This window comes from Hippoglossus stenolepis, chromosome 7, assembly GCF_022539355.2.
Source record: "Hippoglossus stenolepis isolate QCI-W04-F060 chromosome 7, HSTE1.2, whole genome shotgun sequence".
Lineage (NCBI taxonomy): Eukaryota > Metazoa > Chordata > Actinopteri > Pleuronectiformes > Pleuronectidae > Hippoglossus > Hippoglossus stenolepis.
Window position 1 is genome coordinate 22706444 of NC_061489.1, and position 20289 is coordinate 22726732.

The 20289-nt window shown below is 39.7% G+C and overlaps 1 protein-coding gene across 1 annotated transcript; it reads right to left on the reverse strand.

The window, feature by feature from the left end:
• Positions 1 to 2556: 2556 nt before the first annotated feature.
• On the reverse strand, positions 2557 to 18680 carry egf (epidermal growth factor). Its single transcript, XM_035160891.2, has 22 exons — positions 18492 to 18680; positions 18174 to 18355; positions 17027 to 17254; positions 16731 to 16933; positions 16484 to 16597; positions 16135 to 16257; positions 13983 to 14105; positions 13451 to 13576; positions 13164 to 13300; positions 12723 to 12871; positions 12352 to 12456; positions 12019 to 12242; positions 9591 to 9758; positions 8644 to 8793; positions 8466 to 8546; positions 8255 to 8371; positions 7665 to 7787; positions 7201 to 7366; positions 6313 to 6477; positions 4627 to 4723; positions 4428 to 4524; positions 2557 to 4308 (listed from the first exon to the last, which is right to left on the reverse strand). Exons 1-22 carry the CDS (start codon positions 18642 to 18644, stop codon positions 4106 to 4108), a joined length of 3234 nt encoding a protein of 1077 aa, XP_035016782.2. The 5' UTR covers positions 18645 to 18680; the 3' UTR covers positions 2557 to 4105.
• Between the last annotated feature and the right edge of the window lie 1609 nt (positions 18681 to 20289).

Consider the following 20289-nt stretch of genomic DNA (forward strand, 5'->3'; position numbering starts at 1 on the left):
CTGAATATTTTTGAGTTTTTGGATTGTTGGTCAAACAAAATAGAGCGTTAGAAAACATCACCTCTGCCTGCAGGGAATTTAAACTGGTATTTCTCACCATTTACTGTCACTTTACAGACAAAATGATTAATACAAATTTATTTAATCTACATTAGTTGCATCTTCTCTTTAAACCTTTTAAAACTACTAAACATTTTCCATCATCAGCTGTATGTTGCCTGAATTAATACAGTATTTGAAAAAAGAAAATATATATTTGGATTGAAATTCATAAATCAAATACCTCCAAATACGTCCTCTGATATAATTCAATAATTTGAAATAGCTCCAAACAATATTTGAATGTAAATGAGACACATTTATGCTTTGATGATGCATGTTGCACCACTTAGAGGAACCATTTCAGGCTTTAAACCAGTGAAGTCTAATGGTTCCCTGCTGCCCCTCAGGAGATTAAACTAACAAGGGAACTCCCAGGTTCTGTTCTTTCTCTCCCGCATAGATTCTGGCTCACGTATCTATGTCTAATATATGTATTAGACCACCACCCCCTCCACTTTTTAGACTTTAAATCTGCCAAAATCCTTTCAAACCAGTGTTACTCTGTCCTGCTCAAGAGCCGAGGAGACCAACTACTGACCTGGAGGATCAGAGCAAAGCCTTTGAGTGGGCAGCTAATTCCCTCTTTAGCCCTCATCAGCTGTCCTCCGGGCCGTGATGGAGACGAGAGCGATAAAGCAAAGCTAGTCCCATCTGGCAGAAACATACTAAACTCGCTAATAGAGAAGGAATTATAACACTGCATTTGTTTGAGGACTCGCACAATCACATCTCGTTCCTTTATCGTTTTAGTTTATCAGAGTAACTATTCAACTAATTAACTCTTACTGCCTTTTCTTATAATTGTATTCATCTGTTTCATCTGACTTTTAAATGACGAAAACTCGGAACCCAAAACTGAAGGATTAACGTTGAATATGTTCACATCACAAGTGACGTGAGATCCCATCGAGTGAAGATGATGCTTTTGAAACTATCCTCTCTCATTCTCTTACATGGATTTTTACATTTTGTAATTTTGTCCATTAAAGTTTATGATATCACACATTGTGCCAGTTGTGTCATTAGAAGTCTGGAGCTGGTGACCTGTGAGTGTAGAGACAACACTTTTAATCAACTTGTAAATTACCACTGAATTAAAAAGGCTAATTCATCTGATGACTTTAATATGAAGAATTCATAATTTGCATTGCATTAGAAAATATATCAATGGTTGTTTCAGCATCGATAATATCTACGTGAGGCCACTACTCAACTCATGTTCTTACTCAATATGAAACTCAAATTAAAACCTAACAATCTCAACCAATGTCTTTTAACCATTAAACCTAATGTGCAACAATCCAAACCAATAGAAAAAGTTTATAAATGGCTCATATTCTGACTTTTAAATAAACGGCTGCAGGATTGACTCAGTGGACATAAAAGGTTTTCATACAGTGTAAATGAAGCTGAGCCACATTCACCCTGATTCAAACCCACTGCTTATTGCCAGCAGGTCGTTGAACTGAACAATAAATATTCCAATCACACGTGCTGCAGAGTTTCAGCTTCATAAAGTCTGCACTGATTTGAAGGGATGAACCTGTGGGGCTGTGTATGTCAGTTTATGAGGTACCTCTATAGCTAAAATACAGGCTGATACAACACTCCTGTGATTTATTCTACCGTAATGAAGGTTGTATGTTTCTAATAACATTGAAATCAATGCTGCTTCCATAAATCCGACCCCCCGAGGCCCCCGTTACTTACAGTGTCAGTGACTCTATTGCCCCCTGTTGCCCCAATTGAGGAGTAATGCAAGATAAATTGACACTGGGCCCAATTTCATCTTTACTTGAAGGCTGATCTGCTGCTGTTTAGAGCGGTGCCCTAACCTATCTGTCCGCCCTAATGGAGGCCAATATATATAGATGAGTGTGTCTTGCCAGGAAAATCAATATCTATGTGGCGGCTGATGGTTTTCAAGTGAAAGTGCTTTGTTTTCTGCCACTGCCTCGAAACAAAGAGGCTGCGGCTGCTTCTATTAACAATCCCCAGTCAACCTTGAGACGGAGTCGCAGACAGAGACTCGGAGAGAAATAGACAGATGGGGGGGTGGTGGTGGTGGAGGGTGGCAGCAGTGGTACCAGCATCACTAGAGCGTTAGATTTGGTGGAGGATAGAAAAGCATCGTCAGTGGAGCATGGGCAGGAGCTCTGAAGAAGTGATGGGCTGTGACGAGCTGTGAATGGACAAAATAATCTCTCAATTATAACAAAGATAATGTCATTAGAAACGTGTGTTTTAAACATGGAAGTGGACGATAGAGAAGAATGGACAAAGTTTACTGATGGTAAAAATTCTCACGCAAACTGAGGTTAGTGGTGAATAAGTTGAAGTTATTAACAAAGCCATTTTTTCAGTGAATGTAGTTTTATTGGAATAAAAACAAGCTTCATCTTGTAATTTTCTACTTCCAGTGATAGTATCAGATAATCAGAGCTAAATCCCAGTTGAACACAATGTGAATAAAAAAATGCTGAATGTTAAAAAAATCGTACCCACTTTTGCTTTATTGAAATGAGAAATAAGTCAATAGCAACATGTTTATCCAAACTCTTCAACAGTTCTGGTCTTATTCCTAAAAGCACTGATTCAAGAACGCTTTTGAATAAAATAGTTAAAGCATAAACTTTGCAAACAGTATCACGGTTGTCATGTTAGGTATTTTAATGTAGTTGTTCTTGGGTGAATATGAACATGTTAATGCAAACAATTTTGTTTAGCAAGAAACAAACCATTTTACTTTCTTAATAACCAGAACCCGATTATATAATAATATAAACCAATATCTAATATGAGTCTCACACTTCGATACCAGCTTCTGTGTGTGCTGATACAAAAGTAAGGTTTATGGTTAAACTGTAAAATATCAAACCTCAATTACATTTCTTTGTCATAACGGTTTGATCTTTTTTCAATGTATATATTTGGCTGATATGTCAGAATCAGAAATGTTTTACTCCCTATTATCGCCATCGGCTCCAAAAATGAAAATATTGCTCAGGCTCTAACCGTTTGTCCTACAATTACTCCAATAATATATAACAAAAACATGTAAATAACTGCTAAACAACAAAACACAACAACACAAAGTATGTCCCTTTATAACACTAGCAAGCAGTTGCACATGTGCACATGACTGAGAATCTCCACAGATACACAAGCAGTCACGGTTTATTATTTGCTCTCCTACAACCACAGTGATCCAAGGAAATTCAGAAGTTTGTTTGGATATTAGAAAATTAAAAACTTTTTCAAGTAACTGCTGTTCTTGTTCCAGATCCATGATAAAGATATGTTCAATGTGAGTGTGTGTGTGTAGTTTGGCCTCTACTCTAGAAAGTCTGTAGGAAAGACGAACTGTACACATGTATATTACATAGCAAGTTTTTTTGCCAGCTACAGGTAAATTAGTATGAGAAAGAGTTTCAGTCCAAATACTGTATTTTTCTCGAATACTTCAGAATATAACTTAATTAACTTACCGATTACTAAAATAACTAGGAATCAGAGCGTTATACTGCATTACACCACGATATTACTTCCAGAATATACTTCTCTCTCCATCATATTGTGGATAAGGACACTTACTCTACTGTATATACATATTCTGCAGCTTCATAATGTTTTGATGTAAGAGCGCTCGTTGCTATGGCTCCAATTTCTTCACCTCCACTGAAGAGGTCATGTTTGTTAGTTGGTTGTTTTTGTTATCATGCAGAACGGATGGGACATGGGCCAAGAAACAGACCATTACACTTGTCATTTAATCATTTCCGTATAATTGCGAGATTCTTTGATGATTTTACCAATTTGCCAGGGAATGAGAAAAATCTGGCGTGTGTGTGTGTGTGTGTGTGTGTGTGCAGCCTAATTGCATTAAAGGGGACTGATAGTTTTGGAATGAAACTCTTCACCTGCAGTTCGTACATCAACCAGATATCTCAGCACGTCTGCGATGTTCAAACTGTTCAGCGGTGTGTCGGTTCCCTCGGCTGAACTAGGAAGCGGGGGACTCCAGGCTCGTTGTCTGGGAGACCGGTGCCGTTGTCTGTGGCTTGAAAGATGAACACGTATATGAACTTGCTGATGATGGACTTGTGGGTTGGGTGATCTCCATGGCAACAGCCGACACCATGGAACACTCATACCCTCTGTTGTGTTTGGATAATGTTTCTGACTCCTCAGACACGTGGTTGTCACCTGATGGACAAAAAAAACCAATATAATTCATCAACGAGGAAGAAAAGAGAATAAAACAGTTTAGTTGCAGACTCATTTTGAAAGTAAGGAGATAAAGCGTCCGCATCACTTTGAGGTACCTGTGTCTGAAGAGCACGACGGACAGATGGCTCTCCCGGGACAGCCCATGGCAGGGACGGCTTTTCCTTCTGCACCACTTTCCATCAGCAAGTAGAACTGCATAATCACACAGTGACTTATTTAATGATGAGAGATAACTGATTTAACCTGAATCTACATTGCTTGATTAACTTGTAACCACGGTGATGACGGTCTTACCCGAGGCACAGTGGTGGTTTCTGACGTGCTCTCGTCTGTCACACTGGTCTCACTCACGTTATCCACTGACGGCTGTTTGCGGAAGAACTTTCGGGTTCTGTAGAGAAAAGTAAAACAGTCATCAGTATCATTTAGTATTTTACTTACTTTATGAATTAGTCCTCAAAGTCAACCCATTATTTTAGACTCACAAGGCATGAATATCCTAATTTGACCAGAATTTTGATTCTATTTTACTGAATTTTATTTGTTTAAATTAATTTAAAAGAATTTTAAGAGTTCTTTTAAGTTAATATTGTCTTTTAATATTTGTTGTGCTCATGATTTTATGACCTGTTTTATTTTGCTGCCCTTGTAAAACAATTTGTAACTTAGATTTTAACTTAGAAAAGTGCTCAATAATTAAAGTTATAATTATGAAAGTGATTATGTTTTACGATTATAATGGGAAAGAGGAAAAAAACGAACGAAAACCTGAATACACACAAATGGTGTAAAGCACATTTAATATTTAGAAAATCAAGTTATGATCACAGCTATAGATGTTTCTAATCGTTCAGTACTTTTACATACCTGTTGACCAGAACAGTCTAGATTCACTACATTTGTTTTATTTGGTATAAAACCACAGAGCACGAGACACACGTTTTTATTCCACACGGTTCTATATGATGCTTTACTTGTTTGTGTCTCAGAAGACACTAAACCACCAAACTCAAAACCTGCCCAAGTGCACTTGCAGTCAAGTGCAGAAGGCAATTTGAGGCAGAGCTATTGGCGGCCATGTAGCGTTTCCACTGGGGTCATACCTCAGCGGCTTCCATTTTGTAGCCGAGAAATGACCTATTTTTATGTGTAATTGCTGTAGAACAAGCTAAACCAAGCATGTAATTGAAAGCGTGCCACTTCCACAGGGGAACCAAAGGGCTGCGAGCGATAGGATGTGGTACGTGTAGGGGGAGGAGGAGGAGGAGGAGGAGGAGGAGGAGGAGGAGGAGGAGGAGTTTGCTTTGTGAGTCAAAAGAGTGGAGGATGCCAACAGCCTTGTCCGTAAGCCAGCGAAACAACCGTAAAACAAATCAGCTACTTAGAGACAGCTCAGGTGGAAACACAAGGGGGGGGCGGAGGAGGAGGAGGAAGAGGAGGCTGGGTGGTTTTACGTATACGCTCCTCGCTCGGCCGGGTTAGGGTTGCATGCTGCCATTTCGTTCCACGTGTGATCTGCTCCCTGACCCCCTGCTGTCATGCCGAGACACTGACATTACACGGATCATGCCACCGTGGGTTTGATAGACACCTCTAAATTCTGTCAGCTCATTCATTGCTGAGGCCGTTGCACCGTGCTTCCCCTATCCAGACGACTACACACAACACTGCTGATACTATACATCTTTACAGGGGTGAATACACAAGCACACACTGTGACATAAGGTATTTGTGGATCTACATTACAGAACTTCCCCTAGAGTATGTTTATAAAGCCTATAAGACCCTTACGTTTAACATTTCGATAAAACCCAGTTGAATTGAATCATCTTTGATCTCACTATGTCCAAACAAGGCAAGTTTTTAAGGGAAAACCAGGTTAACCTTTGTGGAAAGTAGTTTTGATCAAATGGTTTAAATCCCCCCTCAAATGCATATTTAACATTTTTTTTCAGGTATTTCTCCCCCTCCTCCTCTCACCCGTAGCAGTAGGTGACACAGGCAGCGATGGAGAGCAGGGAGATGAGGAGCACCATGCAGGCCGCAATCACCACGTTCCTCCTCTTCTCCTCCTCGGCCTGCTGCAGCTCCCACCACTCCAGATCACTGAACTGACAGCGCTCGCCCATGTAGCCCAACAGACAACTGAAAAGACACAGGTTTGAAATTAGCGTTTATTTTCTCTCTTTCTCTAAATGTACTTTATGCACATTTAGTAATGTCATGTACCAAATGACCAGAACCTATTATTGAGCAATTAAGTGCACACTTCAAGTCAGTGGGTAAAGTTTAAATACCACATTCAACAAAATCATAACAAAAATATATTTTACATTTTGCTAAAAATCGACTTGCTGCACTTATCTGAGGCCAGATTTTTGTAATCAATAAATTATCAGTAAAAGTTCCCATTAAAAACTTCACATAAAGAATATCCTAATGAGCTGTAGTGTCAAACTGCCAGAGAAAAATGCAGAATAATTGAAATATGTAGTCAAGCAATCAAATTGACGTTTCTTTTCACCACAGATATGAAACAATCATTTTTGATGCAGTGGCTTTTATCATGGGACAATAGTGACACCTACTGGTTGTCAGCTTTTATAAATAAAAATCACTAAATGTTGGGTTTCATTCCAAACTGAAGCGAGATGTGACAAGAAGTTTGGGAAAAGAAAGATTTTCCTGTTATAAGTTTGAGTCGCTTGATATTCTACAGTATAAATGATCATGGTTATTATAAAACTTCTTTACTGACAACCAGAAACAAAAACCTGTCTCTCAAGCATCATTGTCACCCACTTCCTCTGAGATATGAGCAAACTGTCTAACAAGGAGGTTGCACGTGACATGAGAAGGTTTATTTACTTGCAGGCATATGACTTCATCTCAGGAAAGTAGAAGCAGACCCCCTGGTACAGACAGTAGGACTCATGGGAGGAGGGGCAGCTCTCCACTGAGTTACTGATGTGGTGCAGGGTGGTGACGTCAGCAGGGCTCCCGGTCGTCACCCACGTCGATGCCGCCTCCGGCTCTTAAAATCAGATTGAATTTGACAAATACACAGTATGTCACTGCTGTGCATCTTTAATTATAATCTGCTATTTCAAATACAGCTTGTTTCTTAAAGTAAACACAGGTTATACAGGTTACTTGATCCTTTAAACCACTACTATCACATACGCTATTTACATTGATGAGACATCAGGCTCAAATTGAGTAATACGTAGTAAGAGTGAATATAATCGTCCTGGTTTCAGTCGTTGTCATAATCTAAAATCATTTCTAAAAACAATATATTTGAATATTTGCTGTAAATATTCTACACACACCGTGACATGTTTGCCCGTCGCTCTGGAATCCAGCCTGACATTTGCAGAGATACCTTCCCAAAGTATTTTGGCATTCTGCATTTCTGTTACAGTTGTGTGCTCCCAGGTTACATTCATCAATGTCTGAAACCAAGGGGGAAGAAAAGATTAATAATATATAATATGTGACCGTATCCTGAGTATCACAAGTCTACAATTGTATTCATACAGTCAAATCACATAATATAAAATAACATTGTACAATTTAAAAGTGTTATTTTATTGATCAACCTATTGATTAGCAACCCAGGAAAAATAAAGTAGTCTGCAAATTAATTTATAACAGGAACTACAAGAAAACTAAGCTCCTCTCTTTCATATTTATTTTTGATTATGTTCTATATCATTTTCTTCCAGAGCAGCTCTGCCTCTGAATAAAGTCTCTACATCAAAAACTCAGTTCCATTCCCAGCACCTGTGCTAAAACGAAGGCTACAGCTCAAACCCCTGCTGCAGAAGGTGAGATAAAGAGTTCTCTGAGGCAAATGCAATGCCGGGAGCTTTTCTGCAGGATGTGTACAGAACTAACTTCATCCCTCTGAGATACTCACCCACACACACCTGTCCATCACCTGTGAAACCCTCCAGACACAGACAGGCTGGGCTTCTGGCCTGAAGGAGGCACTGGGCGTTCACGTCACAACGCAGCGAGTCGCATTCATTCTGGTCTGACAGAGAAGGGCACACGAGGGGACGTCACATTAAGTGAGAGGAAGACAACGGGTTGTGATAAGTGAAAATAGATTGATTTTAAGATGTTACCTGAGACCATCTTGTCAGTGAAGAGAGTTGATTCACTGCGTTTGAGGGACGTTACATCAGTGGGGTCACTCTCTCCAGATTCTACACAATTAACACATGGAGTCAACATTAGGGTTTAGTTTTACTACATAGCTCGTCAGTGTCTCCACCTGAAATAGGACGACAGGAAGTTAATCACCTGCTGTGTCGTTAGAGGCGTCAGCAGATGAGCAGCTTCTCCCGTCAGCTGATAGGATGGAGCGCGAGAGACAGGAGCAGTGAGCCAGTCCCAGTTTGCTTTCACACACATGAGCACAACCTCCGTTCAGATGAAGGCAAACATCTGCTCCTGGAGATGAGGACACAAAATGATGAAAGTCAGTAAAGGGTTTGTTTGTTTGTGTTTCAGCAGGATTACGCAGAAACTCCCTCGCAGATTTCCACGGAACTTGGTGGAAGGATGAGACATGGACCAAGAATAAATCAATTAAATCTAAGGGTGGATTTTAACTTCCCAAGAATTATGCATGTATGCTGATGAAAGAATCAGGCACATTGAGGGGACTGATATCTGAGTATGTGCAATGTGATGCAGCTTGATTGAACTTAAGGGGGCTAATGGGCCTGGCTCTCTACTGAGAACTGTTCTAATTGGAGTATTAGTTTTTTCTGTTGCATAATGCATATAGTGTCTGTACAAAGTTTGTTTTTAAAATACTTCACACAAAGATTTAAGCTGTTTTCAGACTTGAACTCCAGAAAATGTCCAGTTTCGATCAACATGCCCACTCGCTTGCTGGAATTTTTTCTGACATTTTGCTGCTGTTTTCTCACCCGGGCTCACTCACACATTTTCTGGACTTTTTAAAATGTCTGGACTTCAGTACATGTCTGAAAGTAGCTTTAGAAAAATATGGGGAATATAAAGAAAAATGTTTTGTTGACATTTTTGCACAATTAGATAACAACATAACTGTTTTAACGCTGTTAAGCACTATTTGGGGTAAGACAACATTGCTCTCCTCCACCCTGCTTTAAAACATTATTATGTTATAATCATCACAGCCCCCCACACTCCTCCTAATCAGAGCTGTAAACTGAAACCCCCTGACTGATCAGAGCCTCATCCCAGTGGTCTCTTTGTACCTGGCTTTGCGAGAGGATGAACCACCACAATGGCTGCTGGCTGGACCATGTTGCCATGGATACTCTGGAGTTTCTTCCCAGTCCGCTTGTGCACGCTTGTCAGCTGCCGGTGATCCCGGTCAGAGATCCAGACCCTGTCCTCGAACACTGCCAGGTCAAAAGGTCGACCTGGACAAATCAGAGAGGAGGAGGAGCACAACTGAATTGAATTGGTGGAACCAAGTGGGAGTCGTTTCCTCTTTGTTCAGCTGTTAACTCAGTGATGACTGTAACGGCAAGATCACACTGGTTAAAGGGCAAATTCACAGGATGAGTCAAGCCAGGGAATAGACAGTTTAGTTGGGGTATAACTGAATGAAGAAATAATTAGAAAGGAAAAAGATGAGAGCTTGTACCACTGAGGTAGTCTGGTGAGCACAAAGACTCAAAACTAACTTTCTAAAGAGTTTTATCAGTAGAATGTTGGATTGTAGAAGTGAAAAGACAATTTAACAAATGTCTGGTTATATTTTGAAACAGAACCTGTGTATGTTGTTGTCTTGTTTTGTGTTTATTAACACAGCCAACTTTTAAGGAATAAGAATAATGATCAAAGTGGGTTTAATGTAATTTAACAAGAAAAAAAGTCATAATATTTCAAGGATAAAGTCTTAATTTAATGAGAAAAGTAAATATTTAGAGAATAAAGTCGTAATATTAAGAGAGTAAAGTCTTAATTGAATAAAGGAAATCATAATGTCATGAAAATAAAGTTTTAATTTGACCAGAAAAGTAAATATTTAGAGAATAAAGTAATTTAACAAGATAAAAAGTCATTTAATACTATAGACTGTAAAAAATGTGTTGTCATTCACATAACTGTGAAAAAGTGATCCTTAAAAAGGCATTACCTAAATGTATTGATCATATTTGTCCATATTTGTTCATACCTGGTGTCAGAGACTGTTCAACATGGAAGGAAGCTCACACAGCTGAGGATTAAACTGAGGGAACCTTCCTGTTCCTCTGTGACTTTCATCACAGGTCAGTTAATGAGGTTAAAGTTATAAACGTTGTGGATATTAATGTATGAAACCGTCATACAGAGAAAATACAAAGAAGGTTAGCTAAGAGCTAACGTTAGCTAGCTAGCACTGGCTACAGCTAGCTAGCTAGCTTTGCCCCTGGTTAGTTAAAACTGTTCCACCTGCCTGAAAGTGATTTATTTCATAAAGAGACTAATTCAGTTTATCTTAATGTTGCTTCAATTATACGATAATAACACCGGAGTGAATTTAATTGTATTAAATTAAACAATATACACAGTTTTATGACGTGGCAGATATTAGATCACCTGGGGTTTTAATAAGGTAGATGGGCCACATGAAGACAAAAATTATCCTGAGATTTCCAGAAAAATGTTGTAATATTACGAGAATAAAGTCACAATATTTAAAGACAGTAAAGTCTTAACTGAGAAGAAAGTCACAATGTAATAAAAATATAGTCATAGGCTAATATTACAAGAACAAAGTTGTACTTTTACAAGAAAAGTCAATATTTAGAGAATAAAGTAATTTAATGAGGAATAAAGTCAGAATATTTCAAGGATAAAGTCGTAATTCATATGTAGGAAATATTGACCATAACCCAGGCTCGCAGGAGCCTGGGTTAATTTAGTTAATGTAGAGACGTTGAACATTGAACAGCAGCCACATACTATAACTGTTTTCCTAGAGCCACAGGACTTCAGCTTCTATAAAATATAGTTTTTCTTGTTTTATGCTGTTTTTCTTGTATTTGCCGCCAGTTAAATCAGAAGGTTATGTTTTCACCCAAAAATTAACAGGGACGTGACATAAGGGCAAAGTTCCCATGATGGGCCGCTCTCACTCTATTAGAATAAGAACAAATCTGTTTACCTGGGTAATACTAAGCTTATGGGATTACTTAAAAGTTTTAAAAAGATGCATTTGATAACTATTCTCACTGTTCTGACCTTTTTGACATTTTCTTCCCCTTCTATGGAGGCCGCTCGGGGCATTTAAAGCTCAGCTTGTCAGGCTTAACTCGGTCAGATGCTGCTCGAGTTCAGTTTCTAGCGTTCTGAGTGGGCGGCTGTGGCTCAGGAGGAAGAGCGGGTCATCACTAATCGTGAGGTCAATTCCCAGCTCCTCCAGTCTGCATGTGTCCTTGTGCAAGATGCCGAACTCCAAATGGCTCCTGAGGGCAGTGTAAAAATGGCTGTGCCAGTCATAGAGGATGCACTACGTATAGCAAGCACTGTCTGGGTGTGTGTCAGATATATCAGATAGATGGGCTTATAGTTTCTCAGCTGTAGCTAAAAAAGCCAACTATATTTTTATTATTATTAGCTGTATGAGCTATGTTTTTTTATTCCCAGTACACCTCTACATGTTTGCTTGTGCACGTTTCAAACAAGCCTCACCTACTTGGTTCTCTAACAGGATCCGTCGGTCGGAGCCGTCCAGGGCAGCAGTCTCCACCAGACCCCGGTGTTGGTCGCACCAGAACAGACGATCCTCTGTGAAATCGATGGCCAGGCCACTGGGTGACACAAGGTTGGTGCTGGCAATGATGGTTCGCTCTTTTCCTTCCAAAGATGCGCTTTCCACCACAGGCTGGGCACCGATATCAGTCCAGAACAACTTCCTCAAAACAATAAAAAGAAGTATATTAAATTATATTCCACAGTATTTAAGGCAGAAAATACACAATATTCTGCTAGTGAGTCACTGTAAATTTCTTCTTAAAAACTCACTTTTCCAGAGGATGAACGGTGATTCCTCTTGGTTTCTCCAGCCCTTTGCTCACAATAGTTTCTCTGCTTAGTCCAACCAGGCTACTGCAGTCAACAGTTGACCGACTGGAACGCAAAAGTTCACAAAAGTGTAAAACTGAAAACAAAAGTCATGCCAGTTTTGCAAATTTCTAGCAACAGAGCCTGAAAATACTCCCTATCAAACCCTATCAATCCCAAAATGCCAATGTCCCACAGAATTTAGATGAGATAAATAAAAACAAAACAGACAAGCAGAATCTAAAATGACCCAAACATTAAAAGTCACATTGACAGTTTTGTCAAAACAAAAAAAGTTAATATCACTATTTTCTCATCCACACACCACGAACCTTTCATCCGTCCAGTACATCCTGCGATGGACCCAGTCAATCGCCAGTCCCTCCGGGGAGCTCAGATCCTCAGAAATGACAACGCCTCTGGATCCACCGTTCAAATCAACCCGCTCAATTGTCTTTCGGTTTATATTGGAGAAGTACACCTTCAAAATGCATAGAAATTTAATAAATAAATGTGTTTATCACATAAAGTGGTTAAATGATAAACCAGACAGACAGAAAAGACCAAAAACTGCTTGCGTCACTTGTGAACCTAAAAACCATGAAGTTACAGTATCTGTCCACTAAGTGGCAGTAGATGTTTGCACCTGAATCTGCTCCTGTTAAATTCAGTTTCTCTGTAGTAGTTATGCCATCTGAGGTTAGAATCACACACCAGCAACAAATAAACACAAAAAATCAGACACAAGAAGGCAAAAGAAATGTTCATCTTACATTGTTTTGGACAGGGTCATAGTCCAAAGCTACGATTGTTCCTCTGGGCTCCTCCACCAGGGTTTGATCCCCTGTGCCGTCAGGGTTAATTCTTAGTACATCTACAAAATTGGCAACTAGCAGATACGGTGGTGGTCCTGAAAAATACCAGTGCAGTGTTGTTGTTTTTTTAATGTCCTGCAGCAAATATCAACCCAGTTAACAGTGAGATTATGACAGACAGGAAGTGTGTTTATCTGCGTGGGCTCGTGTGCCTCAGCCTTCTGCTTTGCCACGGTATGACTCACCGGTTGCAATGCACCGCTTGCCATCCTGGTGGAGCCGGTAGCCTGGCAGACAACCACACTGCCACGTACTGGGGGTGACAGGAGTACAGAGCTGGCTGCAGCCCCCCATGTCCGTCGATGAGCAGCCTGCAGCAGCAAAGAAAAAGGTGTTCCACCGATGAGCATTTGATCTCTGCAAACAGGCTCCACATAACATAAACACCGATACAGACATGTCTGTGAAAGGCTCATATTGGAAGATATCAGCCAAGCAATATTTCTTGTATGTTTCATGTAAAGGCAGCATTAAGTGTGCATGCATTGTATGCACATGTAACACCAGTGAAGTTTCCAGTATAACGCAGTCTAGAAGGCAAATAAAGAAATAAAACGTACCTTCAATCATTATAATGTCCTACTCAAAAGATATGTCCCCATTTTTATGACCATTATCTGTTATCCAGTAACATAAAGCCACCTGGGTACCGTACTTCCCTTAGTGGTCAGGCTTATAGCCGACCACAAAGGGCTGATACACTAACACTGTACATACCAGTACAGGCTTGTCCATCATCCTGCAGTATAGATCCCTCAGGGCACACACACACGTTGCCCTCAGCTGTTGTCAGACAGCCATGGCCGCAGTTGGTCATATTCCCTTCACACGGCAAGATCTCTGATAGAGGAAAGAAAACGTCTTGAAACACTGCAGATTTTTTCATTGTGACAGTTATGGTAAAAATCTGATGAATTTAATCCAAGGGAGATAAACTCAGACAAACAGATTTCAGGCTGAAGGAAGTTAACGAGAGTCATGTAGTGATGTTACATGTTGAGTTATTTCCTGGGTTATTCTTGGGCCCAGCAGGTAGTCGACTCTAACGGAGCCAGATGGACAACAAGCTTCTTATTCCCTGCTCTGCTAAAATCCTTTTTATAAAGTCAACCATAATCCCATCAAAATAGGTGAAAGTGTGATGGATGCAGGTGAAACCCTCACGGTGATGTAATGCTACCTCACAGGTATGTGGTATGTCCCCGTATCTGTCAATATGGGCCAGGTACTGTATACACAGGCAGGGTACAGGTATCAATGTAATGTGAAATAGTTACGGGACCTGTCGCTGTTCCTCTGACTGACTTCCTACTGGTGCGATTATTGCTCCGGCCAAGTTGATCTTTGCTTTTTTCAAGTCAAACAAAGTCTCATTAAATACACATTGTAGTTTTAACATTAAGTGAAGACTACATTTGCAGGAAAAGCTGCGCTGCACGTAAAGATAATGAAGGAATGAAAGGCAACGTGAGAAGTAGAATATTCAAACATTGCATTTAAAATTCACATAAAAACTGCAGTTTTCTGTGTGTTTGTTTGTTTATTGTTAAACAGTTATTCCCCATTTATTTGTAATTAGTTGAAAAAACAATGCCATATGCAGCTCTGCGATATCCTCCTGCATGTATCCTCTGCTGCTGCCTCCATTGTTTAGTCTGCTGCTGCTTGGCTGCATGCTTGTTTTCTCGTGGACCTTGGCAAAGGTTGTCTGCTAAACAGCTTAGACAGACAAAGCTGCTGACCAGATATGTTCCCTATCGCAAATGTCACCTCATCATTTAATCTCATTGTGTCTGTGAACCTTTCCTCCACTCTTGGCCTCATAGCAGCGAGATTAGAAGAGAAGAGATTACGATAACGTCTTTAATATGTTAGGAGGTTAATCACAGGGTAGACATTAAAGCCATTAATGGTAAATTGGACACTTCAAACTCTTGCAGTTTCATTTTGGTTTTGTTTTTAAAGTGGCAAAAGATACACAATACAATCATAAATATCAACAACTATTTTTTCATTAAACAAATATTCTATATTAAAAAAACAGCAAACACATTGCCTATCTTTGCAGAATGTTACAATAACAATGCATTTTAATTGACCACGATGATATTTTCAATAGAGGCCTTTAAATTGATATATTGATCTAATCCCTACAGACAGAGATTGTAAATAAACTACTTTCTTCAATGTGACACCCTTGTTTTTCGTCTCTTCAGTCTTTACACAGCTTCTCAGGCTAACCACAACTAGGCCTTTAGGGAGTGTGACAAAGTGTCTGTGTTTTGACCCACGTAACCTAACACACAATTGGCAGTTCACATAAGTCCAGCCTGTCTGGTTGTCTGTGACCCAGGCTTTTTATTGGCCCGGCAGGGTCAAGATAGTGTCTAGGGGACAAATGCCACCTTTCATAGTCCCCAAATAGGGAAGACGCTCCAGTTCAAAAGCAGAGCTACGTTTATTATACTGACCGAAACAAAGCACAACTGTTGTTTCAATAAAACCAAAATGTTTCTACTCTCTTATTCCATATATTTAAGATTCTTGAATGTATCCTAGATACTCGAGCAGCATCACCCAGAAGTTTATTTACAATCTTTAAAACCTTTAAGTAAAACTGCATTAAGTCTGTATTCCGTCAGCAGCGATCCTGCCAAACCCCAAGTAGCGGCTTACACTAAGTGACCTTATTACATATGAGTTTCTTGCCATAAAACTTATTCTGCTAATTTATTTATTATTTAATGAAAAAATAATTTAAGGAATCCTAACAGAGAATAGAAAACAATATTAGAAGACCATAGAACTAATAGAAATTAGTTATATGCTTAACTTGATAGTAATGAAAGCAAATCTGATTCCACTCTACCTCCACATGTCTTCCTGTCTGGTAGGAGGGCGTATCCTTTTGGGCAGGTACAGAAATAGGAGCCTGGAATGTTCTCACAGCCAAGAGAGCAGCCATGGTTCCAATGGGCACATTCATTCACGTCTGTGGCAAACACAGACAAACTGATTGTTATATTGTTATGAAATATGTGAGACTCAAACCACCCTTGATTAGAGAAGCAGTCAATGAATCACTTTAATCAAACAGCTAAACCAGTATTTTTATATATTTCCACAATAACTGAACTATAAACTGATTTAACTACAAAATATTTTCTTTTTCTTGTGAGTAATATTTAATTCTTTGATGTTAATGCAAAAATACGAACCTTCACAATGAGTCCCTTGCTTACTGAGAGCAAAACCCTCAGTGCAGTGGCAAACCCCTTGTTCAGCCATGTTGGAGCATACATTCATACAGTTTCCAGTCTGTTTGTCACAACCTGTTTGAAAGAGTTTACAAAATATGTGTCACTAAAACATTGTCATTTGAGTTATAGCTAATAAGATAAAAATACAAGTTATAAAATCATGATATGTTACAGACTAACGTAAATGTCAAAGTTCAGTGGCTACCTGGGAATGAAGATAGGGAGTCGGCCAGTGGCTGGTTGAGGGGATGTACCACCTTGATTTGAATCGGGGGCTTTGTCATTTGCTTTGTGTTCACATCCAGTGCATTTCCACCAGTGTACTTGTTCATTTGTTTTATAATCCGAGATTCAGCGTCAGTGTAGTATAAATTCTCCAGGAAAACTGATATCCCCAGCACCCGAGACCTAACCAAAAATAAAAATGGCAAAACATACAGTAGAATTAAACAGAATAAAAGTAAAAGGATGTGTAAAGTATTTGGAATACAATATACTCACCAAAGTGGCTGATCTATAATGTGAAGGGCGTTTCCGTTGTAATCACAGGAGGCAATGGCGCTTTCTCCTTGGAGACCAAACTGGACCCAGAACAGTCTCTTGTCTTGTCGGTCAATCGTCAGTGAGTTTAGTTGCTCTGCCATCTTAATAAGTGTAGTTTTCCCCTGGCCGGTCACATCAGACCTTTGGATACTGGGAGTCATCCCACCAGACAGCCAAAAAAGAAACCTGCAAAAATGTATGTTTGGAACTGAGAGAGAGGACTTTGCAAAGGAGTATTCCGAACCTTCTCCATAGTTTTCTCCATATCCATAGATGTTTTTAATAATGTCCCTGAAATTGGAGCATGCCCTGCTGATCAGAAGCCTCCAAAACATTCTGTCATAGTCATGTTTAGGAAATGTATGATGCTCTATAGATACAAATGGAAACTGACTAATTCTGTTTTAGACATGAGCAATTGGTGGCATTCCACTGAAGTGTCTTTGCTGGTGTCACACCAACTTTTCCCATCAAGCTTCCAAGTTGTGAAATGCACATGGCTACTTGAACACATTTAAAATGTCACGCCCAATGAGTTGTGGTCGAATGCGGGGCAATGGGGCAGGGGGTGCAGGGGTGCAGTTTTTTACTAGATTGTCAAGATAGTCATACGCACCTACACACACTTGCTCTTGCTACACACACAGATGGCCTTTTAGTGCCTCTTACTACAAATGTGCCATTATAATAGCAATCCGTCCGAGGCACAAGTGCACTTAGCTCTTAAAAGGAATATGAAATGGCTCTCTGTGTGGTTTATTGCATGTTATGCCCAAAACACACCTCTGATTAATCAAGAGGTTAAGAAGAAGGCTTTTCGAACGACGTACCTCCTGCTGCGACCTTTTATTCCTGCTCATAATCTAGCAAAGGGGAGTTTTTACACACACTTCAGACCAGGTGCTTAGATCATTAAAATAGAGCCCCCAGAGTCGGTCTGGCATTTTGCACCTCTGTGTCAAACCGTGCTTGACGGAGGGAGATATAACGTCTGCAGAGTAGTAACACACAAACAAAATGCCTGGAATCTGAACCGTGTGAGGAGCTGTATGGGAATTTTTGTTTTTTAAATTAACCTACATGAGATTAATACAGAATTGATTACCTGTCTGTGGGGTCAACAACTATGGAACTCGGTTGGTTCAAGTGTCTTAATAAAGTTCTCTCATTTTTCCCATTTAAATCCATTCTCTTGATTTTTCCCTTTTCTCGACTTGTCCAATAAACGCTGTTCCAGATCCAGTCCACTGCCAGGCCCGAGATGTGCTTGTCAGATGAGTGCAGTTTCTGGAAAACATATATTTAAATTAATATGTTGTTGCTCAGATTTCAGACCAATACATAATTGTAAAATCTAAATAGAAAAATTGGAATTATTGGTAATTTCTTGGAAGTTATACTGATGAGTTACCAGTTTAATAACCTGTTTATGTGCTCCTCTCACTGACGCCTTGTAGATGACCCCAGTGTGTTTGTCAGCCCAGTAAACATCTTCCTCTCTGTAATGAAAGTCGAACAGGATCGAGCTCCCCACACCGGCCAAAAGTCTCCTCCGGTGCTTCCCATCCAGGTTCATCCGATGAACGGCTTTACCGTGGCCGAATATCAGGAAAGGCTGCGAAGCTTAAAAACAAAAAAATCAAACATCACACACATTCCCAAAATGCAATGGGCTCTTTCATGGCCAGTGTCCCATCCTTCCAACAAGTTTAGTCTTAATCTTTTACAGACTTTTTTGCGTAATCCTGCTGACAAACAAACAAACAAACAAACCAATCAACCAACAAGAATACGGACAGGGGCAAAAACTCCATGTTTGAGGTTATGACACAATATTAGTTAAATGGCAAAGACACATTTTGCTTGATTTGCAACAGCACATGTACTCATTTAGATTTAAGTAGCGATTGAGATTTTGATGCACAGACAAATTGCAGTCGCTTGTCGTCCGCTGAAGAGAATCCCAAGGACAGGTTGGTAACTATGGCAACATTTCAATAGCAGCTTTATTTCTGTTTGTGTCATTCATTTTGTCAAATTATATGATGAAAGCTAAATCATGGCTGTATCGGGGTGAAGTTCAAGGCAGACAAAACATTGTCTCTTAGCAACAAATTGCTCCTGGCATCGACCTGAAGTTGTGAAACAACTCTTAGCATTAGCTGTGTTTTCTACATTTGTCAAATATATATTTTACTTTCAAAATATCTGTTGTAGAAATCTGTTGTTTAAACACTTAGTTTTCTCTAGAGACAATTGCATTTTGAAAAACTGGGCTCTGAGGCCAATGTTCGCTTCTCTGAAATGCAGAAGGTGTTCCGGTCAGTCATGGTCATGTACAACCATGGATACTGCTCCTAACTCTATGGAATGAGGAAAACAATGAGCACCACCAGAGAAACAACACAATGAAGTGTCTGGCCTGACATCCCTAAGATGGCCACTGGTGCTGAGTTGCTAGGGAAGCATCCTAATGAATCATTGATTGACAAGTTCACAGGGTGGTCAACACGATTCTTCACCTAGTTAGCTCAGTTCACTGGATGTTGTTGACAAAACGGCTTCTGTCAAACCAACATTTTCCATTTTACAATATAGGTATTGGACCTGACAACAGAGGGACACAACAGAGTGTGCTCTAAATGCATGGGTAGGCAATCAGTAGACATTGATTTCCCATTTTATATTATGGTCTGCAGTCTGCGTGGTTGTTTTGGCTGCTGAGCCAGTTCATTGGGTTTGCAAATGCAATCCTGTTCTTCATCAACACATCAAGCTTCTTGAGTAATGGAACTGTGGATGAATTGTTGAAGACGCACTTCAAAGACATGAGACAGATATATATCGGTTGGCCGATATATCTATTTGAAGAAACTGTTTAGTTTCCATATCCAGATATGTAGAATGATTTTAGTGAAGGCAGCGTACAGTATTAATTTCTGTACTTCTTGTGACCAGAGGTATAACATCCATCTTGCCACAGCATGGCCAACTGGATAAGGGGATTAACTGTGACAAATACATTTACATTAGAGGGAACAAAAGTAATATAATAAAAAAATGCCCCTGGATGTTTTGTTATCTCTTGTTTCATGTTTTGGAATAAATAGTTATCTTTGCTGTTGTAGACACATCGTGTGCCCCTCCAGGCTTTTTTACATAAAATATTTGTTTATTTGATTGTTTTTTGATTGGCTGGAGTGGAGAATACAGTAAACCAG